General features: G+C 56.2%; 1 protein-coding gene across 1 annotated transcript; it reads right to left on the bottom strand.

Annotated features, from left to right (window-relative positions):
* Positions 1 to 27: 27 nt before the first annotated feature.
* KCNH4 (potassium voltage-gated channel subfamily H member 4) lies at positions 28 to 17793 on the bottom strand. The gene is made up of 17 exons (XM_055328738.1): positions 17718 to 17793; positions 15625 to 15858; positions 15156 to 15302; positions 14904 to 15031; positions 13665 to 13908; positions 13154 to 13311; positions 10076 to 10283; positions 8769 to 8963; positions 8173 to 8372; positions 6086 to 6335; positions 5250 to 5494; positions 4574 to 4612; positions 4034 to 4386; positions 3642 to 3748; positions 2951 to 3024; positions 973 to 1681; positions 28 to 218 (listed from the first exon to the last, which is right to left on the bottom strand). The coding sequence occupies exons 1-16, from the start codon at positions 17791 to 17793 to the stop codon at positions 1286 to 1288; spliced, it is 3054 nt and encodes a 1017-aa protein (XP_055184713.1). The 3' UTR covers positions 28 to 218; positions 973 to 1285.
* Between the last annotated feature and the right edge of the window lie 901 nt (positions 17794 to 18694).

Below are 18694 nucleotides of genomic sequence, written 5' to 3'. Positions count from 1 at the left end.
GCGTTTATTTCCTATCCAAAAGTGAGCCCTGGGTGTTGGGTAGTAAAGGAGAGTTGGAGACCAAGGTGGGTTTATGAGAAGTCAGGGCCCTGAGTGAGACCATGTTGGATGTGGGAAGAACAGGCTTGGCTGAGGTCTGGTGCAGGGGGAGGGATAGAGAGTGCTGTGGGGACTGTTTCATGTTGCTGGCCGCAGAAGAGACCATCTTCAATGACAGCCTGCAGAAAGACAGAAACAGAGATGTTGACAGGCCCAGGCCCAGGGGTAGAAATAGACATTGCTGGAGAAAAAGCACCCGCTGGAGCAGAGAAACCTAGGAGGACACTCTAAGGCAGGAATCACAAACCCAAATACCTATAGAGACCAGACAAAAAATTCAAATGAGGAAAGCTAGCTAGGTGTCAGGAGATGATCTCAAGAGGCCACCTCTCAAGAGGACAGTAGCCACTCAATACCAGTTGATTATTGCCACATGGAATATGGCCCAGGATTGCTAGAGCTCCTCAAATTTTTTTAGAGAAGCTGGAATATCTGGATATTTATGTGAACTCTCTTGATTTTTAGTGCTGGCAACCATTCATATTTTGAAAGAAAAAAAAAAGAAAAGAAAAGAAAAAGAAAAAGCTGTGAGAACTGAAGAATACATATCTAGGGGTTTCCTGTGTAGGCTGAGGAATGAAGTGAACCTTTCCAGCCTGGGCTGGTGGTGGGAGGTCTAAGGAGTCTTGGATTGCTCAGATGCCAGCCATCTCAAACCTATCCCTCTCAAGGTGACATTGCTTCCATGGCCTTCAGCAAGGGCTCAGGGCAGCTAGGACAGAAGGCCTCACAATACCATGAAGCTATCTCTTGCAGTGGGATCTACAATCTGTCCCTCTTGCCTTAGACACCAAGATCCTCCCTGCTCTTGTGGGGACTTCCTGTGCGGGATCTGGGACCCTCCCCCAGCCCCCAACGCTCCCCCATATCTACCTGCCTCCAGGTCCTGGGGAGAAAGCAGGACATGTCATCTGCCGGGCCTAATCCGCACTGCATTCTGTTTTATGCCTGTTGGGTTCCACAGCCTCAGGTGGCTCCCCTCACAGAGGGGAAGGACAGGGGAGGGTTTAGAGAAGGGAACGGGGTCAGAAGTGACCAGGCTTTGTAAAAAAAAGTCCAGAGAATGCCGAGCCAACCAGACCAGCTGGTGGCCGCTGACCCGAGGCAGGAGGCCAAGGGGCCCAGCCCCTTCCTGGAGGGCAGACAGCAGTGCCCACCCCAGACAGGCCTGGGCCCAGGGCCAGGGTCAGTGGAACGTGTCTGGCCTGGACCGAAAGCTCTGCCGCATGAGGCGTGGGGTCGGAGGTGAGGCCTCTGGCACTGGGGAGGGTCCCTGAGACTCAGGCTCTGAGGGGTAGGGGGACAGCATGGAGGGTCTCAGGTTGGAGGGGGTGGCCCCCATCTCTGCTGTCCCCACACTGGCCGGGCAGTGGACCTCAGCGAGAGTAGTATCCTGGAGGCTAGGCAGTGGTCCAGATAGACAGGGAGAGATGCACGGAGCCCTTGGCTGGGGACCAGGAGGGTCTGGGGGCCGAGCCGAGGCTCCTGGGTGGCCTGGGGGACCCAGCCTGGCCTGTAGCAGGCCCATGATATGTCGAAGCTCCCGGCTCAGTTGAGACACTTCCTGGTTGAGACGGGAGATCTGTTGAAAACATAACAAATTTTTCCCCAGGTGCCACAACCACACCACTCTCCTAAGTGCAACTTACCGCCCCCCTCCCTCCCGGCTACCACACGCCCTCCTTCAGTTTACAAAACTCCTTCCCAGCCACTGCTGTTCACGGCCACCTTGAGAAAAAGGCAGGGCAGGGGTTATCTTTGTCAAGATGTAAACATTCAACCTCTCTATGAAAAGGATTTGGGACAGCAGCTATTGCAAACCACCTCCTCCACCCCGACTTTTATAAGAGGCAGAAAAATGGGCTTGAAGAGGCCACAAAGCTCAAGGTAACAGACACAGCGTTAGTCTCAGGTGATCCCAGGACACAAGCTCAAGTGTGTCTATTCAGTGTTTTGCAAATTTCAGGGAGAACAGAATCAACTGTAAAACTTGTCGAGATGCAGATTCCTGGGCCCCACCCCAGACATTCCAAACTGGGTACGGCTTAAGAGTCTGCATCTTAATGGACACCCAAGTGTGGGAACCACCAGCCTAGGACTGTGACTGAAGCAGGACTAGCCCTTCATCTGGCTCAACCCGGGTCAGGACCCGCCCCCAGCCCCAGGGGCGCCCAGCCCAGGGGCTGCCCTCCAGGGATGCAGCCGATGTTTATCAGAACCCAGGGAAGGCCCACTCCCAAAGGGTTGGGGCTGGCTGTGTCCTGGTGATGGCTCAGACATCCCTGGGGAGGAAGCAAACACAGCGCCTTGCCATACAAGATCTGGGCTCTTCCTGACCAGGGTTCAAACATTAGGATCCAGCTCTCCCAGGGCTGAAAGCCTCTCTGCCTCCCTGTCTTCTGCCTCCTACATTTGCTGAGCAGCTGCTTCCCAGGGCTGGAGCGAGTAAAAGGACTTGGTAGGTCAGGTCCCTAAAGGAGAGAACCCCAAGGTGGTGGAGGGAAGAGAGGCTCTCTTTACAGGCAGGACGACCTGAAGCAGCTGGGAAGGAGTGGAAGCACTCAGTGGAAGCACTGAGTACTTACAGTATGCCACGGACTGGGCAGGGCGGGCATGCAGGTGCTCTTATCTTCAATAACTCTGGCAAAAACCTATTTTCCCTATTTTTAGATGAAGAAATGGACATTCAGGGTCTTTGTGGAACTTGCCCAAGGTCACCCAGCTAGTGTGAACTCAGGACTCTGGCTCTGAACCCTGAAAGGCTCTTCTATGAGGCATATCTCTTCTAAGAGGCACATCTCCCAAGATAGTATTTTCCAAGGTGGGAGGGGAGGAGCCAGCACCAACCTACCTCCTGGTTCAGCCTGCAGACCTTCTCCTTCATCTCCTCAGCCTCAGTGGCCAGTTCCTGGCTGGACCTGGTCCCTGCAGACAGAATAGAGGGGAAGGGAGGTAGGGTGAGTGCGGGGAAGCAGGAGTCTACAGCCTGGGCTGGGTCCCCTCCTATTGCTGGGCAGGCAGAGAACAAGGGGAGAGGGAGCTCAGGGCTCAGGACCATGGGAAACCCAGACTCCTCAGGCTGGCTAACCTCCCAGGCCCCCCCTCCCCCACACAAGCTCTTTACAGAGAAGCTTCTCTTCAGCACCTAAACACAATATGCTCTTCTCTCCTGCCTTCATGCCTTCCAACAACTGCCTTGTGCCACCCCTCAAACTCCCACCTAAACTTTAAGTCCCACCAGAAGTGTCCCCTCCTCTAAGAAGGAGAGTTATGGGTGCCCTCTTCTACCGTAGAGTCTTGTCCTTGTCTCAGTCATGGTACTCAACACCCTGTTCTAGAATCATTTATCTGAGGACACAGTTGTGTCCCACACTACACTGGGAGCTCACTAAGGGTGTAGGCCAGGTCTGGTTTATCTGTGTACGCCCAGTACAGAGCCCAGCATGTGGTCAGCCCTTACTATGTGTGGAATGGAGGGATGAAGGGATAGATGTATGGTGGATATGAATTGGGTGGAGGTGAAGTCTGTGGCTGGCTCTTACCTGAAGGAGGGGCCTGTGAGCAGGGCCTAGGGTGCTCAGGCCTCCTGCTGAACCGGAATGTAGGGGCCTCTGCTGTGCTCCCCGAGTCCTCAATGCCATCCACTATCCTGGGATGGGGGCAGTGATCATCAGTCCCACGGGGAGAGGGCAAGGGCCAGAGCAGAGCAGGCAGAGGGTGACTGGGGGCAGCAGTGCCAGGGAGCTAGGGAGGAGTAGCGATCAAAGAGGGGTGGGGTTGCAAGTGTGGTGGATCAGGAAAGGCAGAGGGGCAGATGGGGCAGAGACAGGATGAGCACTGGATGAGCACTGGTTGGAATGCTGGGGACAGAGCCCAGAGAAGGTTCTGGAAGCCAGCAGGGGTATGGGGAAGGCAGGGGAGGCTGGCATCTCACCGGGGACTGAGGTCCGGAGGTCCAAAGGTTCCCAGTGGGGGAATGAGAAGCTGGGGGAGCTTCCAGGCAGCAGAGCCCCTGGAGGGGGCATGAGGCGAGGGGCTGTGGCCCCGGCCAGCCAAGGCAGGAGAAGGGGACGGGGACAGGGAAGGGGATGAGACAAGGACTGAGAATGGGGGCAGCTCCTCGCCCAAGAGGCTGACCAGGGAGCCCCGGGGTCGTGCTGGGCTGAGGTTGGGCAGCAGGAGGGGCCGGCGGGGCCTAGAACCACCCCCAGACTCCACCCCAGTCTCAGCCTCCGTGATGGATGGCAGGGTCTTGTCTGAGGAGGAGCCAAGGCTTTCCGAGCGGGGCTGTGGGCAGAGGGCAGCTGATGTCAGGACAGTGAACAATAGGCCTCTTCATTAAGCAATAGCCTTCACTGGCAGATGCTGCTCCTCCCCCCCTCCCTTCTCCCCACAGCAAAGGAGCCAAGGAAAGTTACCCCCCCCCAGACTCTCCCCCATGCAACCTCAACCCTCCCCAGGAAGGCAGTGTTACCTGGGAGAGGCGAGGAGACCGGGAAAAGCGGCCCAGGCCCTGCGGGGGGGACACGGGGGTTCAAGCTGACTCACACCTCCTCCCTCCCCTGCTGCAGCACTTCCTAGTCCTACCCATCAGTGCTGTGGACTTTGAGAATGTGGGGTTTTTCTGTGGCGTTGAGTCAGAGATACCTCCAACTCCAACTCAGAGACGTCTGAGTAGCAAAGTAAATCTGAAAAGTAGCGAAAGACAAGGGCCCAGAGCCTAAGCCAAAATGGGCTCAGGAAATATTTGGTGAGTGCAGAAGAGGAAACCCAGGGGATGATGCCCAGTTTAGAGAGGGACTTGACAGAAGAGGAGCACACGAAGGAGACTGTTTCCAAAGTGAGGGCCCTCTGAGGAGTCTGGAGTGAGGCTGAGAAGTGGCCAATAAGAGATGATGGGTCAGAGGAGTTGGAAGTAGAAGTGGTGAGAGATGGTCCATGGGGTTGGGTGATGGCCAATGGAGAAGGGTCAGGTGGGAGTGGAAGATGCAAAGCAAGCATGGAAGGGACAATGGAAGGGGGTGCCTGGGCTTGAGAAACAACTTTCTCAGGGTGGAAGGAGATGCAAGGGGCCCTCTCTTGGGCTGGGGGAGGTCTGCTCTGAAGGAGGGGACCTCAGAGGAGAGACAGGCCATAGGGGGTCTACATACATTGGTGTCAGAGCCCTGGCGCAGGTTGAAGGTGAGGTCCCGGGGCAGGCCAGCCCGGAAGGCAGCCCCGTACTCAGGATAGAGCCTCAGGACCTCAGCCAGCCCTCGGCTGCTCAGCTGCTGCAGGCCACAGTAGGTCAGTGCCTTCACGTCAGCGCTGGTCTTCAGCACGCAGTTTGGGCCTGCCCCTGACCCAGGCTCCTGCCCCGGCTCAGGGATATCTGCCCCAATCAGGTCCCCCTTCCCTGTGGGCAAGGGATGGGGACAGTCAGCTGGGGCAGAGGGACCAAGAGGATATCAGCAGGAGGTGGTCAATGGATTTGATGGATGGTAGGTGTGTTTGAAGGGTGGTTGAAGATGGATCAATCAATAGGATTGGTGGAAATAATCAACAGAGTTGGGAAAAAGTCAGTGGAGAATTATGGATGAAGTTGGAAGATAGCCAATGGGAGATTTCAGTATAATCAATGGAATTGGATGATCAGTAAAGAATGGCCAGACGGGTCAGTTAAAGGGTAAAGGTCAGTGATGTTGAGGGTCAATGGGAAGGGCCAGTGGAATTGGAAGACAATACAGAGGGAAAAGGACCAATTGAGTTGGGAGAGAGTCATTGGCAGGGGAAGGGTTGATGGGTTGATGGCCAATGGGATTAGGGCAGAGTCCAAGGGTATGGACGAAAGAGGATGATAGTAGGGTGAAGGGACCAGGAAAGAGGACTCCTCAGCAGGAATTCCACATATCCACCAGGGATTTCTCAGTCCTTAGATTCCTGGCCACACCCAAGGCCTCTGGGGCAAGGTTCTGGGGTAGGTAGTAGATGGTGGTGGGATCCTCACCCAGGATGGCCAGCACCATGTTGTCTCGAAGCACTTCAAGCGAGCCGGAGCAGACGTAGTAATGTGCCTGTAGTGCGTCCCCACGGCGCAACAGGTACTCGCCTGGAGCGCAGAACGAGGTCTTGATGTGCAGGGAGAGGGCCCGCAGGCAGCCCCTGCTCGCCGCTCCGAACAGCGGCAGCTGCAGGATCTCCCGGTTCAGGTGCATAGCGATGTCAGCTCTCAGCTCGTCTGGGAAGTCACGCAGTAACTGCATAAGGGGCATAGGTCATTCTGGCCATCCCCCTACAGCTGCTACTTGAGTTCTACAAATGTGCTGAGCTGTCTCCAAGGGGAGAGCTCCAACTGGCCTTTTGCTTTGAAGTTACCCATTTCTGACCATCAGGAAGAACTGTGCATGTCAAACCTCAATTTTGCTTGTGTGTGTGGACCTCCCAACCCAAGTTCTGGAGCAGAGATAAGTCTTTTCCTCTCTGGCCACCACCCGTGACTACATGCAGAGGTCACTCACACATGTTGTTCCTAGTTACTCAATCCCACACAAGGACCAGCCCTGGTGGGTCAGCCGTTCAATCAGGCATCAGGAAACTAAAATCAGCCCCTAAATCTGTGTGGACCTTGGACAATCCATTTGCTCTCTCTGGGCCTCAGTATCTTCATCTGTAAAGACGCAGAGTTACACTAAACTTGAACATTACCAATGACCTTCAAGGAACCAAACTTAATGTTCACAGATCCATCCTCATCGTACGGAGCCTCTAGGCCAATCTGACTTGCTGACCTCTTCCTTTTGTCCTCATTTCCTCCCCAGGCTCCTCTTCTAACTTGCTACATTCTTCCTGCATCATGGCAACCAACTCCGTGAATTCCCCACTCCTGAGGAGCCTGGAGTCCTGCATATGGGTCTAGACCCGTATTATGGAGCAGCCTCCACCTGGATCTCCCACAAGCACCACACCTTCAACATGGCCTAATCCTGGACTGACTTTCTTTCTTTCTTTCTTTCTTTCTTTCTTTCTTTCTTTCTTCTTTCTTTTTTAAGATTTTATTCATTTATTCATGAGAGACACAGATAGAGAAAGAGGCAGAGACACAGACAGAGGGAGAAGCAGCCTCCATGCAGGGAGCCCGATGTGGGACCCGATCCCGGGTCTCCAGGATCATGCCCTGGGCGGAAGGCGGTGCTAAACCGCTGAGCCACCCGGGCTGCCCATGGACTTTCATTTTCATCCTGAAGTCCAACCTTCCTCCTGCGATGCCTCCATCACACCCCTTTGCCCAAACCAGGAACCTGGGACTTTTTCTGAGTTCCTCCCCTGCAACCAGCTAATCACCAGGTCCCATGGCTCCTGCTCTCAGAAACATCTCCAGGCCACTCACCAGCCTAAATTTTGCAGGATAAAATCTAAATTCGAGATCATCCATGAGCTGGGCTGGCCCACCTCCCAGACCCTGTCTCCTGCACTGTCTCACTCCTCCCTTCACCGCACTCACACACCCGTTCCTGAAGGCTCACTGAAGGACTTTCAGTTCCCTGAACTCACCGCGTTCTTTTGCGTCAACGTTTCCTGACCAGTGTTCCTATTGCTCATTCTGCCTGGAATGGCCTCTGGTGGCAGGCTGATTTCCTTCTTGCCCTTCACAATGCTCCCTCTTCTGTGCCACCTCCCTGACTCCTCTAGGCCCAGACACAATGTCCCCTCATTGCACCATGGTGCCCTGAAGGAGAGTCCTATTCACTGCCTAATGGTTTACCTGTCCACCTGCCTCACCCCACTGGTGTCTCCCTGAGGACAAGGGCTGAATGTCATCGTCTCTGAGCTCCCTGTGTCCAGCACAGAGGTTGGCCCAAAGCCAGTGCTCAGGAAATGCCAGCTGCGGGGAGGTTGGCATTAGCTGAGGCCTGAGCCCCCTTTCAGCTCCCGTGTTCTAGCGCAAGGGGAGTGGGATGCGGATCTGGGTGGGTGCGCGTCCCCCGTGAGCCACACCTTGCCTCCTGGGCCCCCGGCTGCCTCCACTCCAGACCCGGGTGGGCGGCCGCCCCTTCCCTGCGGCGGCCCCGGGAGCCCCGCGCACTAGCGCACTACCTCGTTGGCGTCGATGCCGCTGTTGACGGCCCACGTGGTCTGGAAGGACTCAAGCATGCGCTGCTTGAGCGGCCGCGGCAGGCGGTGCACCCGGATGAAGTCCTTGAGGTCCTTCATGCGGCTGTGGTAGAGCGAGCGGCGCGAGTACATGCGCTGGATGATGGCCGTCACGTTCCCGAACACCACGGCGTGCATGAGCGCTGCAGCGGCGGCAGCGGGCAGCCCGTGAGGGTCGTGAGGGTCGGCCCCCTCCCTGCCTCCTCCCCTGCCCTCCGCGCTCGGGGTCCCGGGGAGGGAGGGCCAGGAGGGCCAGTGGGCTGGGGTGGCAGCAGGAAGGGGCCAGGTCCGGTGCTCCTCTCCTGCCCGCCCCCCACTGCATCATGAACTTGGGTGTCTCATCCCCTCCGTGAGAGGCTACGCCCTTTCTTGTGGCATGCCCCCCAGGGCCGGCATGTAGTAGATGCCGAGGAAACGGCTATGAATGAATGCACGACCGGCTGGACGTGGGTGGACATCTTGCCTTCTCTGAGCCCGGTTCCCCATCTGCACGCGGGGCTTAGCAGGGCCACCCCGGGGCTTGGCAGGCCCGGCCTCACCGCCTATGAGCATGGTGCAGATGGAGAAGATCTTCTCCGCGTCGGTGTTGGCGCACACGTTGCCGAAGCCCACGCTGGTGAGGCTGCTCAGCGTGAAGTAGAGGGCAGCGATGTAGGCGCTGCGCCGCGACGGGCCGCCCGCCGAGCCATTGACGTAGGGCTCCTCCAGCCGCTTGCCCAGTTCGTGCAACCAGCCTGGGGGGTGGAGGGAGGCAAGGAGCAGCTGCCCGGGGTGGCTGGGAGCTGGCTTTCCCTGAGCTGCCGGCCCCTGACCTTGGGCAAGTATTTACAGAGGCCAGGGGAGGTTTGCACCCGCAGGCACAGGAAATGTGAGGAGCAGCCTGGGCCTGGGACTCCCCACAGTGAACTGGTTACAGTTGCAGCAAACCAAGGCTAAACTGCTGAGCTGCTGACTCTTGGGGGGGAGGGGGTGGTGTTCTGACTCTTGTAGTTTATTGAGCAACCCCCTGTGTACAGCGTGCTGGCACTTGACCCAGCCATTCTCCCCACCCTGGTGGAACCTACAAGTCCAGAGGGGAAAGACACATGAAATACCTTGCAGGTAGTCAGTGAGCTACTAAAAGGGAAGTATAGGGTGTCCCAGGAGCCATAATAGGTTAGGGAGAGCCAACCCAGTTGAGGGGTAAGGGGGTATGGTTCCTGAAGGACTCCCTTAGGACAGAGCACTTTAGTGGATATTGCAAGGAATAGAAAAGCCACGTAGGGGAAGAAGGGGAGGGAAGACAAAAAGGGAGAGGATTCCCAAGAGGAAAACATGTTCAAGGCCATTGTGAGAAAGCAGTACATCCTGGGCACTGGCAGGAGGCCAATGTGGCTGCAGCACAGGGCGCAGGGGAGAAGGGGAAGCCAGGTAGGAAGAGAGAAGGCTGCAGGGCTATGCAGGGTGTGGACAGAGTGCAGACTTTGTTTTGAGGGCAATGCAGGGTCATGGAAAGGGTCCAGGCAGGAGTCCTGCTCCCTTTGCCCCAAACACTCTCCCCACCATCAGAATGTTTTCTGTACTGTTCTTTTTTTTTTTTTTTTTTTTTTCTGTACTGTTCTGATTGCCTGTCACTGTTCTTGCTCCCCTGCTAGGCTGTGAGGTCAGCCAACCTAAGGCAGAACCCTCATCTTCACTCAGTACTCCCACACCTGACGGGGAAGGAGCTCAATGCACATCTGTGGGATGGAGGGAAGAAAGAATGTGGGGGTGGTGGGGGTGGTGCCAGGGGAGGCATGGGCTTGGGGGCCTGTGTGGACAGGGCAGGTGGATGGGTGTCAGTGAAAGCCTGGGGTCGGTGGCTCACCGATGTCCCAAAGCAGCGGGTCATTGGCCTCCATCTCCCGGCGCCCGATGACGTACCAGATGCAGGCCATCCAGTGGGCGAGGAGTGCAAAGACGGACATGAGCAGCGTGAGCACCACAGCGCTGCACTGGGAGTACCGCTCCAGCTTCTGCAGCAGCCGCAGCAGCCGCAGCAGCCGCACCGTCTTCAGCAGGTGCACCAGTGAAGTCTGCAGGGAGTGTGGCGGGGGAGAGGCTGTCAGCAGGCACACCGCCTCGCCTCGGAACCCCCAAGGCCCCTCCCAGCGCCTTGTCACCAGATGCCCTGGAGACAGGGGAAGCTGCAGCAGGAAAAATGGTCCTGCTGTCCTGAGAAAATGACGGGGGAATGCAGCCGGGAGAGAATAATACTAAAACCAATAAAGGCTAACACTTACTATATGCGTCCAGGCTTACTTATATAAGCACTCGCTATATATGTCAGGCACTGGGTGAAGCACTTATCATCCTCATGAAAAACTCATGCCTTCAGTTCAATTATCATCATTGTTCCCAGTTTGCAGATGAGTAAACTAAAGCTCAGTGAAGCTAGTGATTTGCTCAAGGTCACACACCCAAGGAAATAATGGAACTGGGACTTCCATTTGAGTGGCTACCTAAGTCCATTTTGTGCTGTTCTGCATCTAGCACTGTGGGCTGGTGAAAAAGCAAGTCCTGGTCAGAGGTAGGGGAACACACAGAATGATCTCTGGCCCCTGCTTGACGCCCCCACGGTCCTAGGCACAAACAGCTGTGGACAGGAGCAGGGTGTCAGTGATGACAGCATCTATGAGGGGACCATCCCTCAAGACACAGAGAGCAAGGTACAGTGGGAACAGGCAAGAGGCCTGGGAACTGTTCCCATGGTGGGTCAGCTGCAGATGACAGCAGCATGCTGGAATGTTGAGGGAAAGAGACCAGGAACAGAGGGAGCCTCGGCTTTGAGGTCTTAGCCCTTGCGGGGGCTGGTTGGAGGTTGATGGAGCTAGTGGCACCTAGTAAGCATCCTGTAAGTGTTAGCTAATATTACCACCATGACTGTTTTCACTGTGATCATTAATGTTTCAATTGGTCCTTCAAATTTTAGAGATGAGGAGCAGGTACTCTAATGGAGGGTACAACTTGGAAGCGAGGGCTGGGGGCTCTGGGGCAGCGCCTGGTGAACTTAGCACAAAGGCCCTTCCAGAAGCCTCCAGCAGCATCCCCCATAGCCTTGGCCCTACACAGCTCCTGAGCCACCTCCTGTCCTTTTCTCTAATTTTAGGTGAAGGAGCTGGAAAGGAGGTGGCCCTGCTTCCCCCACATGGACCATCTCCAGGGCTTAACATCTGCCCCCACCTCCCAGAACTTCTGCCTCCAAACTTGAATCCTTCAGGGCTTGCCTCTAGTCACCTGCTCCTGTGCTCCACTCAACTGGTGCCCTCCTCTCCTTCTCCTTAGAACAGAATGTCCCAGGCCTGGATCCTTTAAGTCCACAGCTCTGCCAGGGCCCACTCATCCTCTATCCTTGCTCTGCCTCCTTCTGGCCCAGCACTGCTCCTTATCTCTCCTTACGCCACATCACCCACTCGGGGTTGGGAGGGGAGCTTGGATTCCGGGGAAGCAGGGTAGTATGGTGGAAAGAGGAATAGACAAGGAGTCTGGATACCTGGTTCCAATCTCCTGCCTGCCATTGTTAGCTGCGTCACCTCTCTGAGCCTTTGCATCTACCTCTGAAATAGAGAATCTGCCTAAGAGGTTACTGTGAGACTCCTATGGGATGATGTGCATGAACAGACTTAGTAAATGGAAGGTGCTCCTGAAGGTACCAGAGGAGGGGGACTGCCTGGGAGGAGGAACAGGGGCCTCTCTGCAGCTCTTCCTCTCTCCAGGGACAGTTGTCTGCCCACTGACACCAGCCCGGTGGGCATGGGTTGGGAGAGTGCACTCACAGGGAGGGATAGGTAGCTCTGCTCAGAGTGGCCGGAGCCTCAGGGCAGACATACACACATGCACGTGTGTGGGAGCGTGCACACACGTGTACACAGCCAGGAGAAGAGGCCCACAGCCCGTTGGCGGCTAGTTAAATCCGGCTGCGTGTAGGTGGTTTCCTGCTATAGCTGAGTGTGGCAGAGAGAGGAGCGCACAGGGAAACTGCTCTCCACCTCCCCACCCAACAGCCAAGGGAGTCTGGGGACACAAGGTGGGACTTCCTCACCCTGGACTTGAGAACACCTACTATCGGCTGGCTGGGTGCAGAGCTGACCACTCAGGGCACCTCCAGGCATTCTCCAGGGAGCTGGGAGGACCCAGGTCCTGGCTCTCTGCCTCCAAGTCCACCCCACAGCCTCTGCCTCCTTGTCTTGGCTTACTATGCTCCCCCCAGATGCTCTCTCCCCATCTCCTGCCAGCCAAATCTCTGTCTAGGGTCTAGCTCTGCTCTCTCTCCCTGCAGAAATCCTTCCCAGACCCTTCGGGGCCTTTTTCCCAGCTGGGGTGCTTTGGCCTCCCAGGTGCCGGCTAGATTTCAGATCATTTTCACACATGCCCACTTTCCTGCCTGGAACTCCAAGGCAGGCTAGCTCCATGCCCAGCCCCCAACAATACCTGGGCCCCATCTTCTTCTCCATTCACCTCTTCCGTTCCTGCTGTCCCCTCCAACAGTCCTGCCCCCTCACCAGCTTAGTTGCCTGGAGGCTGAATCCTTGTCCCTTTTCCCCACAGTGACCATGCTCCACACAGTGCTTTGCAGACAGCTAAATGCTCATCGGTTGTTTGTTAAATAAAAATGTGAAAAGTACCACTCATTTGGCATCAGACCAACGCCGCCTTGGTAGCCCTAGTTAGCTTTTCATTTGTCTCAGCTTCCCTCAGTGATTGTGAGCTGAGCTCCCCAGAGCACAGACCCTCCCAGCTCCTTCTGAGCAGCTAGCTCAGGGCTCTGCCCACAGCAGGTGCCTGACAACTACTTGCAGATGGATGGATGGGAAGGGCTGAGTCTGGGTTGGGGTTGGTCTCTTAGTGGGAGATGCTGTGCTAAATTTGGGAGACTGGGCTGCAGGGTGGGATGGGGGTCACTCACCACGGTGATGTTGAAGACATAAAGCAGGTCAAAAGGCAGAGCAGCAATAAGGTCAACAAAGAACCAGGTGGCCAGGTAGTGAAGGCCAATGGAACGAGGAGCAGAGACCACCTGGCCGGACTGGGACACATAGGTGGTGCGGAAGTTCAGGATGATATCTGGGAATGCAAGAGGCTGTTAATAGGGGGCTTTGGCCCAGAAATTCAGGTTATAGGGCCAACAAACTAACTAAGCTGGGAACAAGCCTGAGACCCAGAATGGAGTTGGAGGCAGAAATGGGGAAGATAGACTAGGCTTCTGGCCACTCTTTAGGGAGGAGTGGTCTAAAGGTTGAAAGCTGAAGGGGTCAGGGGTCAGGGGTCAGGGTGCATGGACCATTAGGACTCAAAGACCCTTTAGAAATGATTGGGCTCTGAATGCCTGGGGCCTATAGGCCCAGGATGGAGCGAAGCTTGGATGCATGGGTCCCCCCCAGCCCACCCACCAGGATATGTGGGGCAGAGGGTCTGACCCAGGATGAAGAGCATCTCCACGGCGATGTCGCTGACAAGGGTGTGTCGGGAAGTGATGGGGGTATCATCATCGCCCAAGAAGCAGACGTTGTAGGGGACGGTGACCGCAACGTAGAAGGTGGCAAGGAGGATGAGGCCGTCCCACACGGCCTTGGGGACGCTGTAGTGGAGGAGGAGGCAGCGGGACCCCCCCACGGAGGCCACCTTGTACTCGGGCACTGATGGCTTTGGCTCAAACACGTTCTAGGGGGAGAGGGGTGGCGGTTGGGGACATTTAAGGGAAAGGGGAGGCAAGGCTTGAGGAAAGGAGAGGCACAGGATGGGGAGGAGGGGAGTGGGCACTGCAGGCATGACCACGTGAGGAGATAGAAGGTGCAGGAGAGGGGTTCAGGGGCTGGCGCCTGACACTACCTTCCTCTGCCAACTTACTGCTCAGGTCCCCTTTTGAGAAATCATGTTTTGTGTGGGGGTATTTATTTATTTTTAAAGATTTTATTTATTTATTTATTTGAGAGAGAATGAGCATGAGCAGTGGGGAGGAGCAGAGGGAGAGGGAGAAGCAGACTCTCTACTGAGCAGGGAACCCAATGTGGGGCTCAATCCCAGCACCCTGGGATCATGACCTGAGGCAAAGGCAGACACCTAATCCACTGAACCACCCATGGACCCCTGTGTGGGGTATTTATAAGGCTTGACCTTAACCCTGCTTGAGAAGGAGATTATGACAAATCAGGCACATGCCTTAGCTTGAGGGGTCACTAACTTCTTCAAGTTTCGCTTGGAATCTGGGGTCCCTGTAGGGGATGGGGATATCCCAGAGATGAGGGGACACTGGCACAGTGCACCCCATTCCCTGTAGCCCCCACAAACTACACAGAGGGTTGGAGAATCAATCCTGTGGCTTTATCAGGGTCCTGGGGCTAGAACCAAAACCCCAATGGAAGCCTTCTCCCTAGAACCACAGCTTATGATTTCACTCCTATGAGGTAACTTATCATTCAGATGTAGGTGATATAATTGCTGCTAGATCCCTACCCTTATGACATCATCAGAGTAGAGTGATGTCAATCATAGGGAAGAAAGGGAGATGGGGTTGGAAGATGTGAGGACACATGGGACACAGCAGAGAGTCGTACATGAGAAATGGATGGTCGGAGGAATAAGCCACTGGAGGGAGATATTAGCAAGGGCGCCTTAGAATCACAGCTGGGAGATATTGGGGTAGAAATAGGACTCACATTATTGGTTTTCATGCCTCCCTGGCGCCGGCGGCCAAAGTGGCCAGTCAGCCGGTGTAAGACAGTACGGCTCTGCCTCCGGGCAGATCGAAGTCTCGAGCTGGCTCCCCTCCTACCAAGGGAGTTTTCTGTTGGAAAGAAGTGTGCAGAGGTAAGTGGGGGCACATCCCAGGAGGCTGGGTAGGAAAAAGTCTTGTGTGACCTTGCAAGGACCTCTGACCATTCATGCCTCCTCCCAACACCTGCAGTTACCATGATTACTGTCCCCATGGCCTCCTGGGGACCCAAGTCCTGGGCCTCCACTCTGAGTGATGTCCTTGAAGGAAAAGAGGAAAAGCACGACTTCTCCCATCTCATTCTTGATGGGCATCATGTCCAAGAGGCACCAAAAGGCCGAGCCTGTAGATGTGGAGGGATGGAAGGGGGGGTGAGCAGCCCTTTGCAAGGCACCTCTTTCCCCTTCATTACCCCAGGTTCCTGGGCATGGTCAAAGGGCTTGGCAAAGGTTTAGAGATGGAAAGAACCCTGGAGATTATGTCAACTGACTCCTTCCCTTCTGGATGGGAGAACCAAGGCCTAGAGAGAATCAGGGATGCACTCAGTATCATATAGTCAGCTTGTGGTGGTGTGGGGACCAGTACCCAGGCTTCCACCATGCCAAGTGGACTCTGGGTAAGGTCCAGGATCTGGGCAGGGCTGCAGGGCGGGCCAGACCCCCTACCATCCTTTCGGTAGAAGCAGATTTCAGCCCGGTGCTCCTGATGGCCTTCCAGGGCCTTGTGCAGCCTCTGCAGGGCTGGCTCACTGGTCTCTGGACCGTAGAGGAAACGGCAGCTGCAGGTCTTCTGCATGACCTCCGTGCGGCCGTAGCCTGTGAGCTCGCAGAATCCGTCAGAGCAGTAGACAATGGGAAAGCCCCGTGGGCCCTGTGCATTGGCCAGCAGGAAGTTGCTGTCTGTGGGAAGAAGAAGTCAAGGTTAGGTCAAGGCCAGGAGAAGAGCCTAGCTTCAAGGTGGGCAGTACCTCCCCCAAGCTGTGGTCAGAGGTCACAGAGCCAGAAACTTCCTAGGCTTCCGTGTGATTCCTGGATCCCCTTCTGGATATTCTGAAATGAGAGTAAGAAGAGCTAGAGCAAAAGGACAGGGCTATTTAAGTGTGGCCTGGAATTGAGATGGGGATCACTAGATGTTGAAGATGGTCTTTCCTCCTACCTTCAAGCTGGTGAACTATTACAGAGCAGCTATAGTAGTAAGGACATGGGCTCCAGGGAGACACCTGTGCCATTTTCTGATGGGTAACCTTGGACAAGCTAATGAACTCTTGTGCTTCAGCTTTCTTATCTGCAAAAGTGGGGGGTAATATATCTTCCTCACATGGTTGTTGTGAAAGTTACATGAGTTGCCTGGGGAGAACAAATCCTGATACATACTAAGCACTACACTGAGAAGGTAAAAGGATTCCCCTACATTCCCACAGCTTTCAAAATGCATGCAGAGCTGCTATCCTGTCATCCTAGTAGAGAGTAGCCAGGGCAGAGATTTCGGTGATATCACACCCATTTTATTGATAGGAAACCAAAAGACAGAGATGTTCCAAACTCATAAATCTCCTTGGCTGGGGGAGGGAGACAGTGATGAGTTAGTGTCCTCATTCTCTGCCTTCCAAGGAAGGTCTTCTTTTTAGCATCTCTTTAGGTAATTTCAGAGGGTCTGTCCCAGTGCTCAAAGTCTGAGAGCATTGGGCTGTTTTTTTAAATCCAGCAACACCAGGAGCAGAACCTGAGCTGGCTCCATCTGGCTCCAGTGGGTGGAGGCCACAGGAGGGTTCTGTGGGCCATCCGGGGGCAGAGTCTCAGCTGAGGGAAGGGGCCTGAGACACAACCAGTGCCAGGTGCTAAGAGGGGTGAGTGTCTGGGGGTAGACAGGCAGATGGGGACTGAAGGTGCCTGGGAGGCTCTGGGCCCTGGGCAGCAGCCTCCTTCTTCCATCCCAGGGCCCGTTGCCCCGGTGATGGGAGCTATGGAAACAAGGGAGGTGTCTGTTGGGGGAGAGTGGGGAGGCGGCTAGGGCCCCGGCGGCTTGGTTTCCGCCCGCGGGTGTCGCTCCCCCCACCTTCCAGATACTGCCCAGGGTACCCAAAGGGGCCAGGGGGAGATGTCTCTGGTCCAAAGTAGGAAAAGGGAAAGGCGGGAGAATAGGCAGGGAAGGAGGAATGTGGCTGTCCAAGGTGCTGAACCTGGAATCCAAACTGGGGGTGGGCGAGCAGAGTTCCCTCCGTCACACGGACCACCCCTCCTCCGCCTGCCTCACCTCCCTCAGACAGAGGAGAGCCAAGATTGGGGGCGCATGACCTTAATCCAAGCTAGGTGCTGCTGAAGTCTGATCTTTTCTCTTTCTTTCTTTTTTCTTTTTTTTCTTCTGGGGGAAGGAGATCCTGGAGCCTTCTGGAAGTAGACTCCAGAGCGCCTGACCACTTCATCCCACCTCTGCGTCTCGGATACCCACACACACGCCCCCAGCAGAGCTCTGCCTGGGAGCAGGCGGCTGCCAAGGCCTCTCCTCCGTTTTGCGGCACCAAGAACCTTTTCTGACTCCAGTCACACCCCCAGCCTTGGCCCCCCGCACTCTTGGCCCTTTCCCCGCCTCCCTTCACAGTGCACTCCAGTCCTGGTCCTTTCCCGCGGCTTCGGGAGTTCCTAGACCGTCAACTCCACTCTCCCCGCCTCGGGTCTCCCCACGTCTAGCGGACCCGCGCCAGCGCCCAAGCGGACTTGGCCCCCGCTCGAACACCCAGCCCCAGCCTCGCCCCACTCACGCGTGCCGTCGAAGCGGGTGGCGATGGTGTCCAGAAAGGTGTTTTGCGGGGCCAGCAACCCCTTCATGACCGGCATGGCCTCAGGGCTGGGGTTCGAGGCACGGCGCTGGGGGGCGTTCAGCGCGGCGGGGCAGGAGGGGGCGCGCTACCGGCGGGGCCGGGGCGCCCCATGCGCCCGCCTGCCTCCTCCCCTCCTCTCGGCGCTGGCGCCGCCGCTGCCTCTCTGCTCTGAACCCCGCAGCTCTCTGCTCAGCTTGGCGCCGCCTCGGTCCCCCCACCTCCCTGCGGGCCAAGTTCTTTCCCCCGGGCTCGGCCCGCACCCGCCACGTGGCCCGCACGGGGAGGGGCCGCCAGCGACACCCTCACCCTTCTCCGCGGCTCTCCTCCCAGGGGGGAGCGGCCCACGCGTGTCTCTCCCAGAGAGAATTCGGGACACGCCCACCTGGAGCAGAGACCCAAGAGGCAGGGCGGGGCTTGGGTGACAGACACGCCCTCTCCCCGGGTGGCCACGCCCCCACGCGTGCTTCCCCGGCGACTCCTGGTGGCTCCGCCCCGCGGGTTTCCCCGCGCGCCGCCCACGCTGGGAATGGTGTTTGATTCACAGTGCCGCCTGCTGGAGTTAGGATATTTCGCAGCACCCCGGCGTCCTGCGCTGGAGCGTGTGACAGCAACGGTTAAAGAGACTAGTTTTGCCGGTCGAGGATCAATAGGAAGGCTGGATTTCAGTTTCTAGAACGGCTTAACCCTCACTCGTGCCTCGCTTTGAGTAGTTCTCCTAGAGGCGAGGTCGGCCTCCGAGTGCAGCCAGATGGATGAAAAGAGCTTTGGAGTCCATGCGGTAGAATCCCGATGCTGCTGCTACTCCCTGAATGTGTGACTTAGCCTCTTCAAGCCTCATTTTCCTTATCTGTAAAATGGAGCTAATAATTTTCAACTCATGGGGGTGGTGAGAACCTAATAGCATCATGCATGTTTGG

Source organism: Nyctereutes procyonoides, unplaced genomic scaffold (genome assembly GCF_905146905.1).
Source record: "Nyctereutes procyonoides isolate TBG_1078 unplaced genomic scaffold, NYPRO_anot_genome, whole genome shotgun sequence".
NCBI classification, from domain to species: Eukaryota; Metazoa; Chordata; class Mammalia; order Carnivora; family Canidae; genus Nyctereutes; species Nyctereutes procyonoides.
This window is presented reverse-complemented; position numbering and strand designations above follow the sequence as displayed.